Consider the following 20,040-nt stretch of genomic DNA (forward strand, 5'->3'; position numbering starts at 1 on the left):
TTAAGCAAAGCATGAGATATTAGAATTCTTATGTATATGAGAATCAAGTGTGAATAACGTTATTGTTATGCCGTTGGTATGTTTCAGCTGATATATTGTGTTGAGAATTATTTCTAAAGTTTCATTGATTACCCGTATTGTTTCCATCCGAAATGATTTAAACTGTTCATGAAACATATGTAGTTGTGTATTGGTATAACTTTGAATGCTATTTGTTTCCTCAGTCTCAATAACTTTATGGTAACAATGACAGAATCAGCTATTTTTGCGGCCATTTTGTTTTCAAGTTTGAGGTTCATAATCAATTTTTTCAGTTGATATTCTATGTTATCGTGATCAACACCCTTTAAATGTCTAAAAAGGTCAGGCTTCAAAGAATTTAGAAAATAGATATACAGTCACAAGTGACGACATACCGTGCACACCTACCACTACTTGAGGCGACTATGGCGGCCATTTTGTTTTTCAAATTTGAGGGTCCAATAAACATGGTGCAACTTGGAATCCTATTTATTCATAATCAACATTCCTTAAATGTCATAAAAATTCAGGTTTCCAAAATTAAGAAATAGAGATACAATCACAGGCGAAAATACTGTACACACCTACCCCTATTTAAGGCCATTTTGGAGGCCATTTTGTTTTTCAAATTTGAGTGTCACAAACATATTTTCAGCTTGGTATCCTACTTTTCGTGATCAGCACCCTTTAAAGAGGTAAAATAGCCTGGATAACAAATCCTACTTAAAAATGGCTCTTGCATTACTTTTATTCACAATCGGTCCTAGTCTTCATTAATGTTGTGTTAGGGGATTTAGGGGACGAGACTAATATGTCAGTGGACTTATACCAATATGTGTAGCCAGCGTGCGAAATAGCCACTGGCCCGCTAGCCTGCGGCTAGTAAAAAATCAGTCGGGACAGTAAATCTCAGTAATGAGATATTAGAATTCTTATGTATATGACAATCAAGTGTGAATAACGTTATTGTTATGCCGTTGGTATGTTTCAGCTGATATATTGTGTTGAGAATTGTTTCTAAAAAATCAGTCGGGACAGTAAATATCCACAGTCACTGGCCCAACTGGCTAGTGAATTTTCATGGGGTATTTATTTTTAATATATCACTCTCTTCGACTTGTTAAGTTATAATACACTTTTAAATCATGCAAGATTATAGGCTACTAAATGACGATATTTTACCTTTTGTAATTTTTTGCTTAGTTTCTATATTCAAATTATGTAATTGTAATCAACTTATGATGAATTTTTGATCGTACAATATTGCTCTTTGAAACCTATTTATGCCTATTGTCCCTTTTTGGGGACGGGTACTTCTGATTGTTCAAGATAGAGACTTGCAGTATAGAAGTGAAAGCGGCTGAGTAAATTTTTAGTGGTTGAACCATTCACATTACTTTTAAAGTCACGTCCCTGTAAGCATGGCGACCTCCCGTGGCAAGGCCGCTCCCCTGCCAATTCGGCGAAGTGTGAGATCAGATGATTTTTGTCTTGGTCCCAATTTTAACTATGTAAGTTCATCAGAATGCGTTTAAGTATTTCGTTATTCAAACAGAAAAAATAAATTTAAATCGTTTGCATTTTTTCCATATTCAATTGTATTTGTCCCAAAAATGGGACAATATGCAGATTAGTGTACTTATTTCAGTTAATTGGTTAGGATCTGTATAATAACCTTTGTAAATGTAATGATATCTACATCCAGCAACTGGAACATATTCTGCACTCTATCTGGCACTCCTCGATACAACCTTGTATAATGAATTTGAATGGCTGGGACATGATGACCTATGTGATCACTTCCCCACCATTCTTAAAACTCTTCTTTATCAAGAAGGAAGTTCACCAAGACTGACTGGTTATTATATATGACTCCAAGTATTGAACACTTGAAACATGACCTTTTCGGACATACTTAACAATATTTCTGACAAAACAATTCCACAGTCCTCTGCAACTCCACATATTCGTAAACCTTGGTTCAATAATGAATGCAAACAGGCCAGAAAGTGTAAGAAGAAAGCCTAAAAGTATTTTCGACGACATCCTATCTTGCATAACTTGAATAAAGTTAAAATGCCAAGGCTCGACGCGCATTTAAACAGAATAAGGGTCACTCTAGGAGAAATTATGTGTCCAAAATAAATTGAGTACACCGATTTCAAAGGTGTGGAAATGGTACAAAGAATAAAAGCCAAAGGCTTAAAATTCACCCTTCACCATTTGAAGTACGGTGTTAATATATTAACTGATATTGCCAACAAAACTTGGTGACACTCTCGCCAAGCATTCGGCTTCATCCAATTATGTCCCTGAGTTTCAGAAACATCAGAAACAACAGGTAGTTCACATCTTCTAAAACTTACTGTAATCAAATTTACTCTTTAATCAAGCAAATTAAATCTATCATTATATTTTTCCCCATATAATATTTACCATGACTACCAAGACATTCTTAATCAAAGCCCTTCACTTTCTCCACGAAGGATGCATACACTGGTGCTGCCATTTTATCGCGCGTGTAAATGCACCTACCCAACACTGGGGAAAAACATGTACCCATCTGTGCATATCGTCCCTTGTTTAGGGCGCACTTTTTCAGTGTAAAGAAAGTACCGGAAAAATATTTACTGGTAAAATGAAACCCCATTCCTTTATTGCTTGCCAAAAGAAACTGACTCACAAAATTTGATGAAAATCTAAGACCCTCTGCAAATATAGGTTTACTTCTTATGAAATATAAACAGAGGAAAGGCCGAGATATCTGACACTAATTTTCATGAACTGTTGAGCATAGGAAAATTCCCCTTGAAAAGTGGATGTTATCAAACAAGATAACCGTTTTCAAACTGTTATAATGCCAAAAACAGTTCCCGAAAAATGGAACCCAAATTTCAAAACAAAACTACAATAAACATGTGAATCATCATCGAACAAACTAATCTTTTTTTGTTATATATTTAACCACCATTATATATGTATGTGTATTTCATCAGCCAGTCACAGTAAGACAATTTTGGTTAACATGACAGACTACACGGTAATTAACGACTAATGTAAATGTCAACATAACCAAACGTATTAACGATATGTCATTAGATTATCATTACCAGTCGAGAGAAAACGTTTTCAGTTTTAAAATAGAAGCTGGAGTTGTCAGCATTTCTTCAGGTCCGTTTGGGGTCTGTCTTTCTTAGTCACCATTGCTTTCTCTATTTTCTTGCAAAACATTTGAAACCCAAATTGGTATTTTATCGGGAAGAAAAATGCCACCCGCACGACGTACTTCTTTTATTTTGTAGCAATGATCTTTGAATATACAGCGTCAAGGCCAGAGAATAACCAGTCTCGATAATCTCCCGGCGTAAACGACTAAACAGAGGTGAAACTGTCTATGAATGACTGAAGATCAGTGTTGAAACCACTGTTCGCGATGATAAGGATGCTTGCTCAGCCGATGCGTGTGTTGAAAGTGTCGCTTTCATGTGCCCCTCCATACAGGCTTGTGAATCATTTCTTTTACTATTCTAAAGTACTATGTGCCAAACAGTTTCCAGATTTACATTTGGAAGATCACGTATGTACACTGTCAGTGAAGAACTTAAGGGCACATATATCGAATTACATACATCTGAGACTCTTCGTTCTGTTACCTTCAGATTCCCTACTTACTTTATTCTAACCAGGGCCCCATTTGACACAGCGATCGTAGCGCTAATGTGATCGAACTTCCATACTCTAGTATAATATAGACTTACGACAGTCGTAGCACTCTCATCGGTTTGTGAAACGGGCTCTAAGCCTTTAGGAGCACTCATGAATATGGTATTATGGTATTCATTCAAGTCTTCGGCAAATCTATAAAAGTTTTATGGCCAACCACTCTAAGCATTGACTACAAATATACTCTCCCCAAAAAGAAACAGATAAGTGATATTAATGTGACGTTTCAAATACTTTTCAAAAATATTGTTACAGTTTCATTGTTATTATTTTGCCATTATAATGCCGGTTTGCGTACATGGAACGAACGCACAGTGCAAAATCTTCTGAAACAGGAGGTTTACGTTTGAAAGTGTGAACTTGCATGAAAATGTCATGGAGAAAACGTGGTTCACAATATGCACGTGTAGTTCTGAGGAATCGTAAGTAGGGACACTGCCTGACATGCTTTTAGACGGCCATTGGCATTTATTAGCTAAATGAAGGAATATCGTTATACCGCAACTCACAGCTGAAAACCAAAACAATGCCAATAGACGCCTGGAGGCTGCGGAGTAGTGTGGTGAAAGTGTCATGTTGTTGGGAACTATATCTGACACGCAGAAATGTGCGCCTTCAGGGAAAATGTAACTAATATTCGGTACACAGACGTAATCTAAAGGATTCACATGGTTCCGACCATGGAGGGAGTTGTTCACGGCCCTACACAGCACATGCCACTATTCAGTATCTTCAGAATGAAAACATTACAGTGCTTCAATGGCTTTCCGAATCGCCCGACCTAAACCTTATTAGAATAGCACCAACAATGTCTGTTTCACATTTTATTGCTCATTTGTACCAATAGTTCTATGTTTTTATGTAAATATTATCTCTACATTTGTCTAAAGAACATCATTAATACTGAACACTTGTCATAGGCAACAAAATAGTTGCTTGCACGGTAGATGCTGTAGCTGTTGTGGACGTAGATGCTGAAGTTGTGGCTGCGGTTAACGGGGGTTGTTGAAGGTACATCCCTGTTCTTGTGGCAGGTCCGGATACTCGTCAGGTTTGACGCACACGCGCTTTATGTTGTGGTAGTAGGTGCCCTCGCCACACTGGAAGAGGGTGGTGCCATTGGGCGTGTTGAAACAGATGTTGAAACGGGAACAATCATTTGGTAGAGCACCCTCTTCACAGTCTGTTCAAAATATACATGATGAGATCAACCGCATAACTTCATCATGTGGCATTACAGATTCATCATTAATTCATACTCACGCACATGCATGCATGCATACATACACACATACACACATACACCCATACACACACACATACATAGACATACACACATACACACATACACACACACACACACACACACACACACACACACACACACACACACACATACATACATACACACACACATACATACATACATACATACATACATACATACATACATACATACATACATACATACATACATACATACATACATACATAGTTGTGATATGTGTGGTCATGAACATAGTTGTGATGTGTGTGGTCATGAACATAGTTGTGATGTGTGTGGTCATGAACATAATTGTGATATGTGTGGTCATGAACATAGTTGTGATATGTGTGGTCATGAACATAGTTGTGGTATGTGTGGTCATGAACATAGTTGTGGTATATGTGTGGTCATGACTGACTGAGTTTAGTTTTACGCCACTTTTAGCAATGTTCCAGCAACATCGCGGCGTGGGACACCAGAAATGGGCTTAACACATTGTGCCCATGTGGGGAATCGAACCCGGGTCTTCGGCGTGACGAGCCAACGCTTTAACCACTAGGCTACCCCATCGTCATGAACATAGTTGTGATATGTGTGGTGATTAACATAGTTTTGATATGTGTGGTCATGAACATAGTTGTGATATGTGTGGTCATGAACATAGTTCTGGTATAAAGGTAGCAACAGGGAACCTACCATAATTAGATACACCGCCATTGTCGGAGCATTCCGCCGCATCACACCTTCCGGAGTCGGGGTTGAACATGGTGTCTCCAGCACAGGCCATGGGGTCGCGATTGATGATGAAGTTAAAACACGAGAGGTAGTATCTACACCCCAAGCCTTCAGCCATAATGTTCCCGTCGCCTTCCCGGAAGCCACTACACCGAGGGTCCGGTGCCACTGTAAACAAGCACGATGGTCTATATAAGATGTCACTGATAACTTACACTCATCTATGGTTCACTATTGCCTATTGCCTTTCATCTGATATAATATCTGAAGTTACACTAAGACCAGCATTCAGTATGATAATCATTACACCCTGGAAGGAGAATAATACCATCACTGTCGTTATTGACATAATCACTGTTCTCGTATGATATTACCTTTGAATGTGTACTGCCGCTCTAGTTTGTACTGGTTTGTAGTGGCCTTGTTCTCTTACGGACTAATTCCCCGTTACTTTTTTAGGTTCAGCTTGGAAAGCAACAGCTAGCACTTTAAAGAAGCATAAGGACTGACTTTAAAGAACCATTCTTAATGACTAACGAAGATTCAGGACTAATATAGGTGACTGTACAGAACCATTTCTCCCCTGGGCAGAAACACTTTGATTGGCTTTAGTCAGTGAGTGAGTGTGGTTTTAAGCCGCTTTTAGCAATATTCCGGCAACATCACGACGGGGAACACCAGAAATTGGCTTCACACATTGTACCCAATTGGGAAATCGAACCCGGGTCTTCGGCGTGACAAGCGAAAGCTTTAACCACAAGCTTACCCACCGCCCCAGATTGGCTTTGAAGGCTGACTCTACAGATCTGTTGTCTCTGTTAATTCAAAGATGTTTCAATGTCGCAGTATCGGTAAATGATAATATGTATTTTCCATTGATTTCCTTCAAGTTTGACCTTCCTTAAAGTATTCTGCTAGCCATGATAGTTTAATTTTAATTTACCTACATTGAAATATAATTTGAGCAATGACAGCCAGACTTTACCTACGTTAAATTATAATTTGAACGATGACAGCTAGGTTTTACCAACGTTAACTTATAATTTGAGCAATGACAGTAGCAGGTTTTATTTACGTTAAAGTATAATTTGGGCAATGACAGCCAGGTTTTACGTACGTTAAATTTTATTTTGGGCAATGACAGCCAGGTTTTACCTAAGTAAATTGTAATTTGAACAATGAAAGCTAGGTTTTACTTACGTTGAAATATAATTTGAACAATGAGAGGCAGGTTTTACCTACGTTAAATAATCATTTGAGCAATGACAGCCAGGTTTGACCTACGTTAAATTATAATTTGAGGAATGAAAGCCAGGTTTTATCTACGTTAAATTATATTTTCAGCAATGACAGCCAGGTTTTACCTACGTTAAATAATCATTTGAGCAATGACAGCCAGGTTTGACCTACGTTAAATTATAATTTGAGGAATGAAAGCCAGGTTTTATCTACGTTAAATTATAATTTCAACAATGACAGCCAGATTTTACCTACGTTAAATTATAATTTGAGAAATGACAACTAGGTTTTTCCTACGTTAATTGATAATTTGAACAATGAAAGTCAGGTTTTACCTACTTTAAATTATAATTTGAGCGATGACGGTCAGATTTTACTTACGTTAAATTATAATTTGAGCAATGACAGCCAGGTTTAACCTACGTTAAATTATAATTTCAACAATGACAGCCAGCTTTTACTTACGTTAAATTATAATCTGTGCAAATGACAGCCAGGTTTTACTTACGTTAAATTATATTTTGAGCAATGACAGCCAGGTTTTACCTACCTTAATTGATAATTTGAACAATGACAGCCAGGTTTTACCTACGTTAAATTATAATTTGAATATTGACATTCAGGTTCTACCTACGTTAAATAATAGTTTGAGAAATAACAGCCAGGTTTTACCTACGTTAAATTATAATTTGAGCAATGACAGCCAGGTTTTACCTACGTTAAATTATAATTTGAACAATGACAGAGTGGTTTTGCCTACGTTAACTTATGATTTGAGGAATAAAAGCCAGGTTGTACCTACGTTAAATTATAATTTGAGCAATGACAGCCAGGTTTTACCTACTTTAAATTATAATTTGAGCAATGACAGCCAGATTTCACCTACGTTAAATTATGATTTGAGCAATGGCAGCAAGGTTTTACCTACGTTAATTGATAATTTGAACAATGACAGCCAGGTTTTACTTACTTTAAATTATAATTTGATGAATGACAGCCAGGTTTTACTTACGTTAAATTGTAATTTGAGCAATGACAGCTCATATTTTACCTACGTTAAATTATAATTTGAACAATGACAGTCAGGTATTACCTACGTTACATTATAATCTGATCAATGACAGTCAGGTTTTACCTACGTTAAATCATAATTTGAGCAATGACAGCCAGGTTTTACCTACATTAAATTATAGTTTAAGCAATGACAGCCAGGTTTTCCCTACGCTGCATTATAATTAGAGCAATGAGAGACATGTTTTATTTACGTTAAATTATAATTTGTGCAATTACACCCAGGTTTTACCTACGTAAAAGTATAATTTGAACAATGACAGCCCGGTTTTACCTACGTTACATTATAATTTGAGCGCTTGGTTGACACGTGTCATCGGTTTCCAATTGCGCAGATGGATGCTCATGCTGTTGATGACTGGATTGTCTGGTTCAGACTCGATTATTTACAGACCGCCGCCATATCGCTAGAATATTGCTGGGTGCGGCGTAAAACTAAACTCACTCACACTCACTATAATTTGAGCAATGACAGTCAGGTTTTACCTACGTTAAAATATCATTTCTACAAAGAAAGTTACAACTTACTTACGTTGAAATGTAGTGTTAACCTTGATTCTTAACATATATGAACGTTTACTTAGTGTGAATAGTTGACGCCACAATGAACAAATGACTGTTTTTTCAAAGCGTTAAGACAATGAGTCTGTTGCACACACGATAACATCTCTATCTCCAGCCGATGAACAATGCCATTAAGGGAACTTCAACTGGCTAAGTATGAAAATGTATATACCTGACACCAGGTGAAGACAGTTAGGTTTTACCGACGTTGAAGTCTAATCTCGACACAGAAAGTAACGTTTTACTTGAAATTAAGTGTTAACCTTGATTCATAACTATTAACAACGTTTAGTTAGAGTGAATACTTGACACCACAATAAGCAAATGAAGCCGATTTTGACGACTTTTTCACAGCGTTAAGACAACGAGTCTGTTAAACAAACGAACATATATCTGTCAACAGCCGATCAACAATGTCATCCGTGTAACGGTACGGGAACCTCAACTGGCTAAATGTGAAAATGCATATACCTGACAACAGGTGAAGGATCACCTACCTGTCTGTCCGTTAACAGTGAGGACAAGTCCCAGAAGAGCAACACAGATTCCAGGGAGCTTCAACATATTGTACAAAACCCGGTGTCTGAAAAGAAGAGGGATCCGTGTCTGAAAACTCCGAAAGCAGAACTGCCGAAATGCAGAGAGACCCGTCTAATATAGAGACCCGTCTAATATAGGGGCACGTGGAGCCTTGTGTAATTCTTTTTCTATGCGAATTCGACTTGAAAAATATATGCAGCATCCTATACCAGTGTTTTAAGTTGTTTGATCTTATTCTGTGTCGACGGCACGTAACATTGGCTGTTTGACGAGCTGGGGGAAGATAGGAACGTATATGGTAGATTTTTATTTTATTTTTATTGGGGAGGGAACACAGAAAGGGAAAGACTGTAGAAACGAAAGAGGGTGACGGAGAGATGGGGGACACAGACGCCAGGATGAGTTATGAAAGAGGCCACGTGCTGATAATGATGCTAGAATGTGTATAAGTTGAGTTATAGTTTTAACGAAAATAGTACTTAGAAAGGAGAGTTTATAGACTGTCAAAGGTTTGGAAAGGTGATAATAACACATATTTTCAGATGTCAAAGGTTTGAAAAGATGATAATAACACATATTTTCAGATGTCAAAGGTTCGAAAAATGGTATGCGTAACAGGAACCAGCATTGCTGGTCGCAACGTGATGAACTTTAAAGCTTCACAGTCGCCTCAAATTGCCTCTACAGAAAAATTAAAGAGAATAAATAACACCCTTAAAATGACCTGCACGAACTCATTCTGCTCCGTTACTTGTGCTGCATGTAAAGGAGAGGGAAGACACAGACACGCATGCACACCTTCCGGATGTAACCAAGATACCGTACATTTCTGTATCTCCCCTTCCAGTGTTCAGGTTAATAGAGAGAAATAAAAAGACCCAAATCTACCGCCTGGTACATGCACATACCTCCCTCCCTGCGACATCGCAAGGTACGACTCGTCGGATTTGTGACAGTATGCATTGCTGGACTGTACACATCGTGATACAAACATGCATTACAAGAGCACCTATCACAACGTATGTGGTCGGTATCGTTATAACAGGTTTCAGCCATGGTGAGGCACAGTATTAACAACTCATCAATTTGGCAACACTGCTTATTTCTGGAAGAATAGTCGTATTTTCAAAAAGATTAATATGTTCATACTTTGCTAATAAAGCGTAATCTTAAAATGTCCTTTCATTGAATTAATTAATAACGGGAGTGTTCTTGTTTTGTATGCATAGGTGTTAAGGTACATAAATCATAAATGAAATAGACACGCTTTTGAAATCTACTTTCGAATCCCAACCTAAGCAAAATGTTGAAGACCACAGTTGGTGTCCGCCATCATGATATAACTAGTAAAGACATTGTGAAACCATATCTGTTCACTCACTCACCCTATCTATACATTCCATTCGTCAGTTATACTGACTTCAAAGTTCACTCTTGACTGACGCAGTGACGTTTCTTAAATAATTCTCCTTTTCTGTTGTGGGTTAGTGAGTGAGTTTAGTTTTACTCCGTTTTCAACAATATTCGACGGGGGACACCAGAAATGGGCTTCACATATTGTACCCATGTGGGGAATCGAACCCGGGTCTTCGGCGTGACGAGCGAACGCTTTAACCACTAGTTTATCTCCGCCGGCCCTCAAATACACAATATGTATGTTCATGACATTAACGTCGTTACCGTCTTTTTGTTCAGGTGATAACAACCACAGGCACCTGTCACTGACACTGAAATACCAATCAGTCATACACGTTGTATACAGAATACAATCCTTGTATTCTCACCTGGGTCAATAGTAACAATCATTATTTGGTACAAGTCGTAACATTCAACCAAGACAAGCCCGTCGAGGTGTGTGAAGAGATTACTCTGGTAATCAAGAGAACCAGAAGATCAGTACACATTACCCCAATCCTGAAAGATCTCCACTGGCTCAAAGTTGAGGACAGAATCAAGTTTAAAGTGCTGACTCTGACATTCCGTGCTATCCACCGGGATGCTCCTGCATACATTTCTGAACTCATCCAAGAATATAAACCTGAGAGAACTCTACGTTCCTGTAACCAGTGTCTCTTGAAGCTTCCGTCAGCTCGTACATCACTTGGCGAGAGAAGTTTCGAAATCTCAGCCCCCCAGTTATGGAACTCCCTCCCACTTGAAATAAGAAGTGCCCCTGAGTTTGAATCATTCAAATCACTACTGAAAACACATTTGTTTAAAGTCTGCTACTGTTAGACTGTGTATTCCCAGGACAGTTCATTGCTCACAAGCGCTTTTGAGCAGTTCATTATAATACTGGAAACAAGCGCTATACAAGTGTATATTTATTATTATTATTATTATTACTTCAAATAGTATGCTTAACATTCATGTAGCTAATCCAATCAATATTGACTGAATGCAAGACCCGCTAAGGATGACACACTCGTTATATGAAGGAAACGATTCATACATAAACTCGTGTATTTAGTGTATTAAATGTCTTTTACACTTTGACTACTTCAAGTAACTGTCATACTTACAACTGAGGTAGTCTTTGCTGTATTAGTGACGGTAGCTCAAGGTAGTACTTGCTGTATTAGTGACAGTAGCCTTAGGTAGGACTTGTTGTATTAGTGACGGTAGCCCTAGATAGTACTTGCTGTATTAGTGATGGTAGCTCTATGTAGGACTTGTTGTATTAGTGACGGTAGCTCTATGTAGGACTTGCTGTATTAGTGACGGTAGCTCTATGTAGGACTTGTTGTATTAGTGACGGTAGCCCTATGAAGGACTTGCTGTATTAGTGACGGTAGCCCTATGTAGGACTTACTGTATTAGTGACGGTAGCTCTATGTAGGACTTGCTGTATTAGTGACGGTAGCTCTATGTAGGACTTGCTGTATTAGTGACGGTAGCCCTAGATAGTACTTGCTGTATTAGTGGCGGTAGCTCTATGTAGGACCAGCTGTATTAGTGACGGTAGCTCGATGTAGGACTTGCTGTATTAGTGACGGTAACTCTATGTAGGACTTGCTGTATTAGTGACGGTAGCTCGATGTAGGACTTGCTGTATTAGTGACGGTAGCTCTATGTAGGACTTGCTGTATTAGTGACGGTAGCTCTATGTAGGACTTGCTGTATTAGTGACGGTAGCTCTATGTAGGACTTGCTGTATTAGTGACGGTAGCTCTATGTAGGACTTGCTGTATTAGTGACGGTAGCTCTATGTAGGACTTGCTGTATTAGTGACGGTAGCTCTATGTAGGACTTGCTGTATTAGTGACGGTAGCTCTATGTAGGACTTGCTGTATTAGTGACGGTAGCTCTATGTAGGACTTGCTGTATTAGTGACGGTAGCTCTATGTATGACTTGCTGTATTAGTGACGGTAGCTCTATGTAGGACTTGCTGTATTAGTGACGGTAGCTCTATGTAGGACTTGCTGTATTAGTGACGGTAGCTCGATGTAGGACTTGCTGTATTAGTTGCTGTAGCCCTAGATAGTACTTGCTGTATTAGTGGCGGTAACTCTATGTAGGACTTGCTGTATTAGTGACGGTAGCTCTATGTAGGACTTGCTGTATTAGTGACGGTAGCTCTATGTAGGACTTGCTGTATTAGTGACGGTAGCTCTATGTAGGACTTGCTGTATTAGTGACGGTAGCTCTATGTAGGACTTGCTGTATTAGTGACGGTAGCTCGATGTAGGACTTGTTGTATTAGTGACGGTAACCCAAGGTAGTACTTGCTGTATTTAGTGACGGTAGCCCTAGATAGTACTTGTTGTGTTAGTGACAGTAGCCCTAGGTAGTACTTGCTGTATTAGTGACGGTAGCCCTAGATAGTACTTGTTGTGTTAGTGACAGTAGCCTTAGGCAGTACTTGCTGTATTAGTGACAGTAGCTCGATGCAGTACTTGATGTATTCGTCACTGTAGATCTAGATAGTACTTGATGTATTAGTGATAATAGCTCTATGTAGGACTTGCTGTATTAGTGACAGTAGCTCGATGCAGTACTTGATGTATTCGTCACTGTAGATCTAGATAGTACTTGATGTATTAGTGATGGTAGCTCTATGTAGGACTTGCTGTATTAGTGACGGTAGCCCAAGATAGTACTTGATGTATTAGTCACTGTAGATCTAGATAGTACTTGATGTATTAGTGATGGTAGCTCTATGTAGGACTTGCTGTATTAGTGACGGTAGCCCAAGATAGTACTTGCTGTATTAGTGAGGGTAGCCCAACATAGGACTTGCTGAATTAGTGACGGTAGCTCTATGTAGGACTTGCTGTATTAGTGACGGTAGCTCTATATAGGACTTACTGTATTAGTGAGAGTAGCTCTATGTAAGACTTGCTGTATTAGTGACGGTGGCCCACCATAGGACTTGCTGAATTAGTGACGGTAGCTCTATGTAGGACTTGCTGTATTAGTGACGGTAGCTCTATGTAGGACTTGCTGTATTCGTGACGGTAGCCCTATGTAGGACTTGCTGTATTAGTGACGGTAGCCCTAGATAGTACTTGTTGTATTAGTGACGGTAGCTCTATGTAAGACTTGCTGTATTAGTGACGGTAACCCTAGATAGTACTTGATGTATTAGTGACGGTAGCTCTAGGCAGTACTTGCTGCATTAGTGACAGTAGCCCTAGATTGTACTTGTTGTATTAGTGACAGTAGCCCTAGGTAGTACTTGATGTATTAGTGACAGTAGCCTTAGGCAGTACTTGATGTATTCGTCACTGTAGATCTAGATAGTACTTGATGTATTAATGACGGTAGGCCTATGTAGTACTAGTTGCATTAGTGTGTATATTCTGTGTACATACTCAGAACATGTGAAAGCGCCAGTGAACAGTATACCTGGGACCTTTCAGCGCTATACAAAATGGTTAGATTAGATTTGATCAGATTAGTTACGATAATCCTAGGCAGTTCTTGATGTATTAATGAGGGTAGCCCCAGGGGTTACATACCTGGAAGTAGACATTTGTGATGTTTAAAACAACAAACCAGTGGAGCATGTAAGGATTTTCAAGCATGATTAACATTGCATTCAGTACTTAGCACTAGGTCTACTGCATCACACTTCAAAGTCACACACTAAATGTCAGTTCACTGTAACTTCATTAGATGCGACACGGCATCAGCGTAAACCATGACACTCATGGCACCATCTCGGAGTTCTTGCTTCAGAGTCTCTAGTCTTGAGTTGACATGGATGTACTTCCTCCTTTTTGGTGGCGGTTTCCTCCCAGCAGCGTACTGAACAAGCTTGATTTCGTTCAGTTTCTGCTCTTTCCTGAGGAAAGACAACATCTCGAAGACATTGGGGTGAGCCTTAGAAATAATTTTCTTAAGGCGACCATGCCAACCTTCCAGGTGGTTATTGGTTCTGGACCGGTGTTCTGGTAGTGGTTCCACGCTGTCTGGGGTATATGTCCTTCCACCCACTGGGTGGTCACGTAGTCGGCGAGACGGAGGCAGCGAGGGTCGTCAGGCATGTCTGCAAGTGCGTTCAGCCACACGTCGTCTACCTGGAAGCACAAGATTATTTTATGAATACATAATTTGTGATTATTGATCATCAGCCGCGAAGTACACAAAATGAATGACATAGTTTAAGCATAGTAATATATGATTTATAATAATAAAATCCGATTCCAATTCAGGCGCAATGCAATGCAATACTTACATCTGTCACGGGCACCAAAGGCAGTACAGCAGCACGCCTTACGAAGCGGGTGATGTCTTCGTCGTGGTTGTAGTCGCCCTGAAGCAAAACCCCTTGTGTCTTCTTCCACACACACTGTGTGTAGTGGAATAGACACCCTCCACAGCGTCGTCGGAAGTTGACGGAGACGGCATTCTTCGCTGCAGTTTCGAAGTCCATCTGGAATGATTAAAATGTGGAAATAATGAATACGTTTACCATGTTTTACAAATAATGATAAGTTAATTGAATAAATTATTATATAATTAATAATAATGAATAACTACATGAATACTGACTATCATTTATTAAGAGTTATGTAAATCAATTTACCTGGATGTGTTGAGGTGACATCTGAAGTCCTCTTGCTTCCACTGCTTCCTTCAGGAGACGGAAGGCGCGGTCGTAAGTAACAGTCGCCTTGTCTGGCAGCAAGAAGAAGACCAGCGGAAACATCTGACCACCAACCATAGCATGGAGAGTGTACAGCTGCAGGAAGAGTGATGGTGAGACATAAAGGTTCCGTCACCATACACAACTTCGGCAGCACAAAGATGTTGCATGTTCACCGTTGTCGTCATGCCAAGGATCTTATCGTCGTCGCCATCGTTGATGATGACAAAGGGCTCGCCAGCGTTGGTTGTTTTGAACTCGTCTGGGATCACGATTTCTCGTCGGGAAGATGGGATGGGTGGGAAGGTGGATCTTCGGGCCTGGTACAGTCTGTTCTTGACGGTGTCGTACGTCGGCATTTCTGCGATGAACGACCTGTTCTCTTCCGTCCAAGGACCATCGCTCACTGAGGCCAGAACCTCGTTGTACAGCGTCGGTATCGGACCCAGAGATGACTTGGTCGGGAGAAACTTATAGTCTAACTGCTGGTTTGCCATTTTTGACAGTGATAGATTCTTGGTGGAATTACCATGATATATACCCAGTGTGAGTTTATATCAATCAATCTAAATTCTATAGTTCATTTGTGAGTTGAACATTATATGTACAACAGGAATCAGTTCTTTTCCAAACTTTTAGATCTTTTACACGTCAATGAATCTGTACAAATAGAATTACTGACAGAAGATGAAATGCTGCCTCTCTTTTCTGGAGGTGAAATACCGGTTACTGAACACATAGATGAAATGTCATGGAGATGTATGATTGTCCTATTTTGTAAATATCTGTATTCCATGGTATCCTCACCCTTCCTTGCCTTTGCTTCGTACATGTGTGTACCCGCCTTGTCAATGTTGCTGTGAATATTTGATGTATATATGTATATCCATCCATCCATCCATCCATCCATCCATCCATCCATTCATTGTCAAACATCGCCACTAAGAAATGGAACACGACTAGTCAGAGGCCATTCTGCGCCTCCGTCCTGTCAGCAGTGTTTGAGACGTCGACGTTCACGTTCTGCCGACATGATATAATGAAACCTAGTTGTACTGAGATCATTTTTGTTGGATGATTATTACTAATGTGTTCGAAGATATATTTGCAGGTGGGACAGATCGACCGAACGATTATGCAATACACTTAAAGAAAAGTCCTAATGTCGAGAATATCGCTGTAGAAAGCTGTCGACAAACAAATATATTTTAACTAAGAGGTGAGGTGAGGTGAAATTGGGTTTAACGTCGTGCTTGAGAATATTTCGCTTATATGACGACGTGCATGTGTGTGTATGTGTATGTGCGGCTGATTGTACTAGCCCAGACTTAAGCTGGTTATACCATACCACAGTGAAACATGAATACCCCACTCAGACACATTATACTGACTCCGTGCCGACCAGTCCTTGTTGTACCCATTAATGCCGAGCGCCAGGCAGGGACCCTCAAGTACCATATTTTAACGTCTTTTGGTATGACGCGGTCGGGGATCGAACCCCGCTCTCCGGGCGGACGCTCTAACCACTACACCACGGAGCCGGTCCTTTAACTAAGAAGATGTCTTACACACATGCATTGTGCTAGGTATTTAGGGGACAAGACTACTATGTCAGTGGACTATACTACACAGAGATAATTTATTCCGATTAAGGGGCCACCGGCCCATTATACATGTAAATTAGTGCTACAATACGTTGACGAAGCGCCACATCATTCACATATACAGGTGTTATGTTTAAGGCAATATCATAATGGACATTGATAGCATCAACATGATGAAAAATATTTGCTTCGTTTCTTCGGTGCTAAAAAGATATATTTAGCAAGATTTTTATAATAACGTTGTTTTTTTATGTGAATAATAAGATAAGCTTGTTGCAAGATGGAAAGACATAACAAAAAATTTGCAAGAGATCTGATCGCAGGTCGGGATAAAATGGGCATTCTAGACAGAAGTGTAGTTCAGATTCAATAGTAGTTCAAACACATGTACAGAATGGGCAGAGACGATCTATGCGGTCAAGTTTGAGACGTTTTCCATACTCAACCATTAGGTCATGGTTGGGGCAGCGGAACTTACACAGTAAGCTTTTACTTTGACTACAGTAAAATAATATTCTTCAGAAAGATGTACTTTAATCTGTCTGTACATCTCGAGTTTGGAATACTTACGAAGGTCTGAAACCCAATTTTGAACGTCAATGTCAATACACCTCTGTTTAAATTAAGTTAGAAACTGCTGCACGTTGACAACACGCTGGTCCATCCACACCTGTCCAAAACCATAAGTGAACAATAAAGTTTTAACATTTAGTGCCCAGCAGTCAAGTCTTTTTCAGCTAAACTAAACTGATACTTATATACATTATACAAAATTACATTCTCCCTTTGACTTGTACATCTGATCCAATATTTGATTAACTTAATATATTTATTGACATGCAAAGAATAGCTCCCAAGTTCGCCACGAGCCACAATGTTCGGTGTAGTAACAGAGAGCCTAAGTATTTGCTTACAAACATTTATCATGAACATGAAGAGTATTCGGCGAAGGGTGGAAACCCGAAACTCCCGCTCCATAGAGCAAAACGGGTAGAATTTGTACATCAAAGATATGCAACAAAACCTTCAATGGTAGACTGTAGAAATTATTAATCAATGAACTAGCTAGTCAGTGAAACAACCTTCCATGCCTGTTCCGCTAGTACTTTCTGTGTGATATACTAACAACCTGAACTCGAAAAATGAACGCCCAAATATTTATAAGATGAAACAATATCTATTTTATCTCCATTAGAAAGAAGAGTTTCCTTAATCTGTCTGCTTTCCCTAATACAATGATTTTACTTTTATCAATATTAATTTTCAACTTCCATTTTTGATAATATGAATTAAGTTGCAAGACTACCATCTCAGTAGACTATACCAGTACGTGGAGCTACTACACACACGTGCATGGTGCTAGGTATTTAGGAGACAAGACTACTATCTCAGTAGACTATACCAGTACGTGGAGCTACACACACGTGCATGGTACTAGGTATTTAGGAGACAAGACTACTATCTCAGTAGACTATACCAGTATGTGTAGCTACACACACGTGCATGGTGCTGGGTATTTAGGGAACAAGACTTCTATCTCAGGGGACTATACCAGTATGTGTAATACACCCACGTGCATGGTGCTAGGTATTTAGGAGACAAGACTACTATCTCAGTAGACTATACCAGTACATGTAGCTACACTCACGTGCATGGTGCAAGGTATTTAGGTAACAAGACTACTATCTCAGTAGACTATACCAGTACATGAAGCTACACTCACGTGCATGGTGCAAGGTATTTAGGTGACAAGACTACTATCTCAGTAGACTATACCAGTATGTGTAGCTACACACACGTGCATGCTGCTAGGTATTTAGGAGACAAGACTACTATCTCAGGGACTATACCAGTATGTGTAGCTACACACGTGCATGGTGCTAGGTATTTAGGAGACTACTATCCCAGGGGACAAGACTACTATCCATTTTTAGGGGACTCATACCCAGTATGTGTAGCTAATAACACACGTGCATGGTGCTAGGTATTTAGGAGACAAGACTACTATCTCAGGGACTATACCAGTATGTGTAGCTAGCACACACGTGCATGGTGCTAGGTAATTTAGGAGACAAGACTACTATCCTCAGGGGATCATACCAGTACGTGTAGCTACACGCACGTGCATGGTGCTGGGTATTTAGGAGACAAGACTACTATCTCAGTAGACTATACCAGTACGTGTAGCTACACACACGTGCATGGTGCTAGGTATTTAGGGAACAAGACTTCTATCTCAGGGGACTATACCAGTACGTGTAGCTACACCCACGTGCATGGTGCTAGGTATTTAGGAGACAAGACTACTATCTCAGTAGACTATACCAGTATGTGTAGCTACACTCACGTGCATGGTGCAAGGTATTTAGGGAACAAGACTACTATCTCAGTAGACTATACCAGTATGTGTAGCTACACACACGTGCATGGTGCTAGGTATTTAGGAGACAAGACTACTATCTCAGTAGACTATACCAGTATGTGTAGTACACCCACGTGCATGGTGCTAGGTATTTAGGGAACAAGACTTCTATCTCAGTAGACTATACCAGTATGTGTAGTGCACCCACGTGCATGCTGCTAGGTATTTAGGAGACAAGACTACTATCTCAGTAGACTATACCAGTACGTGTAGTTACACACACGTGCATGCAGTTGAGCCCCGTTTCAACACCACTTAACGTTATGGAGTATTTGACATTTAGAATTCCTTTAATGGTTTACAGAAGATGTGACTTTTTGTCAAGGCCCGATACAGTTTATTTTATAGTCCAAATCTGCAGTCTTGTAATTAACTGCTGAGTCAAAGAAAGTACCCTTGAAAATTGGATGTGATCAAACCAGATAACCGTTATAATAATATTACATGGTCGATGAAAACAATTTCAAAACAAAACTAAAATAAATATGTGAATCACCATCGTATTCAAAACCTAAACTTTTAGTTATATTTTTTAACACCATTATTATATATATATATTTCATCAGCCCGTCATTGGTAAGACAATTTGCCAATATGACAGGACTACACGGTAATTAACCACTAATGTAAATGTCAACATTTTTTCAAAGAGGAGGATGTCAATGTAACGCTGCTTTGAACAGGTGTCTCATGTCTGCCACGGCTCTAATGTGTACGCACGTCCCAATGAACCTTTTATGGTCGTTCAAGCGCTCGTAATCC

At 39.5% G+C, this 20,040-nt stretch overlaps 1 protein-coding gene across 1 annotated transcript; it reads right to left on the reverse strand.

Moving 5' to 3' along the window:
* Positions 1–4,559: 4,559 nt before the first annotated feature.
* Positions 4,560–9,228, reverse strand: LOC124259728. The gene is made up of 3 exons (XM_046693916.1): positions 9,118–9,228; positions 5,708–5,914; positions 4,560–4,927 (listed from the first exon to the last, which is right to left on the reverse strand). The coding sequence occupies exons 1-3, from the start codon at positions 9,182–9,184 to the stop codon at positions 4,737–4,739; spliced, it is 465 nt and encodes a 154-aa protein (XP_046549872.1). The 5' UTR covers positions 9,185–9,228; the 3' UTR covers positions 4,560–4,736.
* Positions 9,229–20,040: the final 10,812 nt, after the last annotated feature.

The sequence above is a fragment of the Haliotis rubra genome, unplaced genomic scaffold (genome assembly GCF_003918875.1).
Source record: "Haliotis rubra isolate DU_JTF1 unplaced genomic scaffold, ASM391887v1 Scf734, whole genome shotgun sequence".
Classification (NCBI taxonomy): Eukaryota; Metazoa; Mollusca; class Gastropoda; order Lepetellida; family Haliotidae; genus Haliotis; species Haliotis rubra.

Bases quoted from the DNA above. Each gene is read 5' to 3' on its own strand.
- LOC124259728 (XM_046693916.1), bottom strand. From the start codon at position 9,184: ATGTTGAAGCTCCCTGGAATCTGTGTTGCTCTTCTGGGACTTGTCCTC. The intron at 5,915-9,117 runs GTAGGTGATCCT...GCTTGTTTACAG, and splicing joins CACTGTTAACGGACAGACAG to TGGCACCGGACCCTCGGTGT. The intron at 4,928-5,707 runs GTAGGTTCCCTG...TATTTTGAACAG, and splicing joins TGGCGGTGTATCTAATTATG to ACTGTGAAGAGGGTGCTCTA.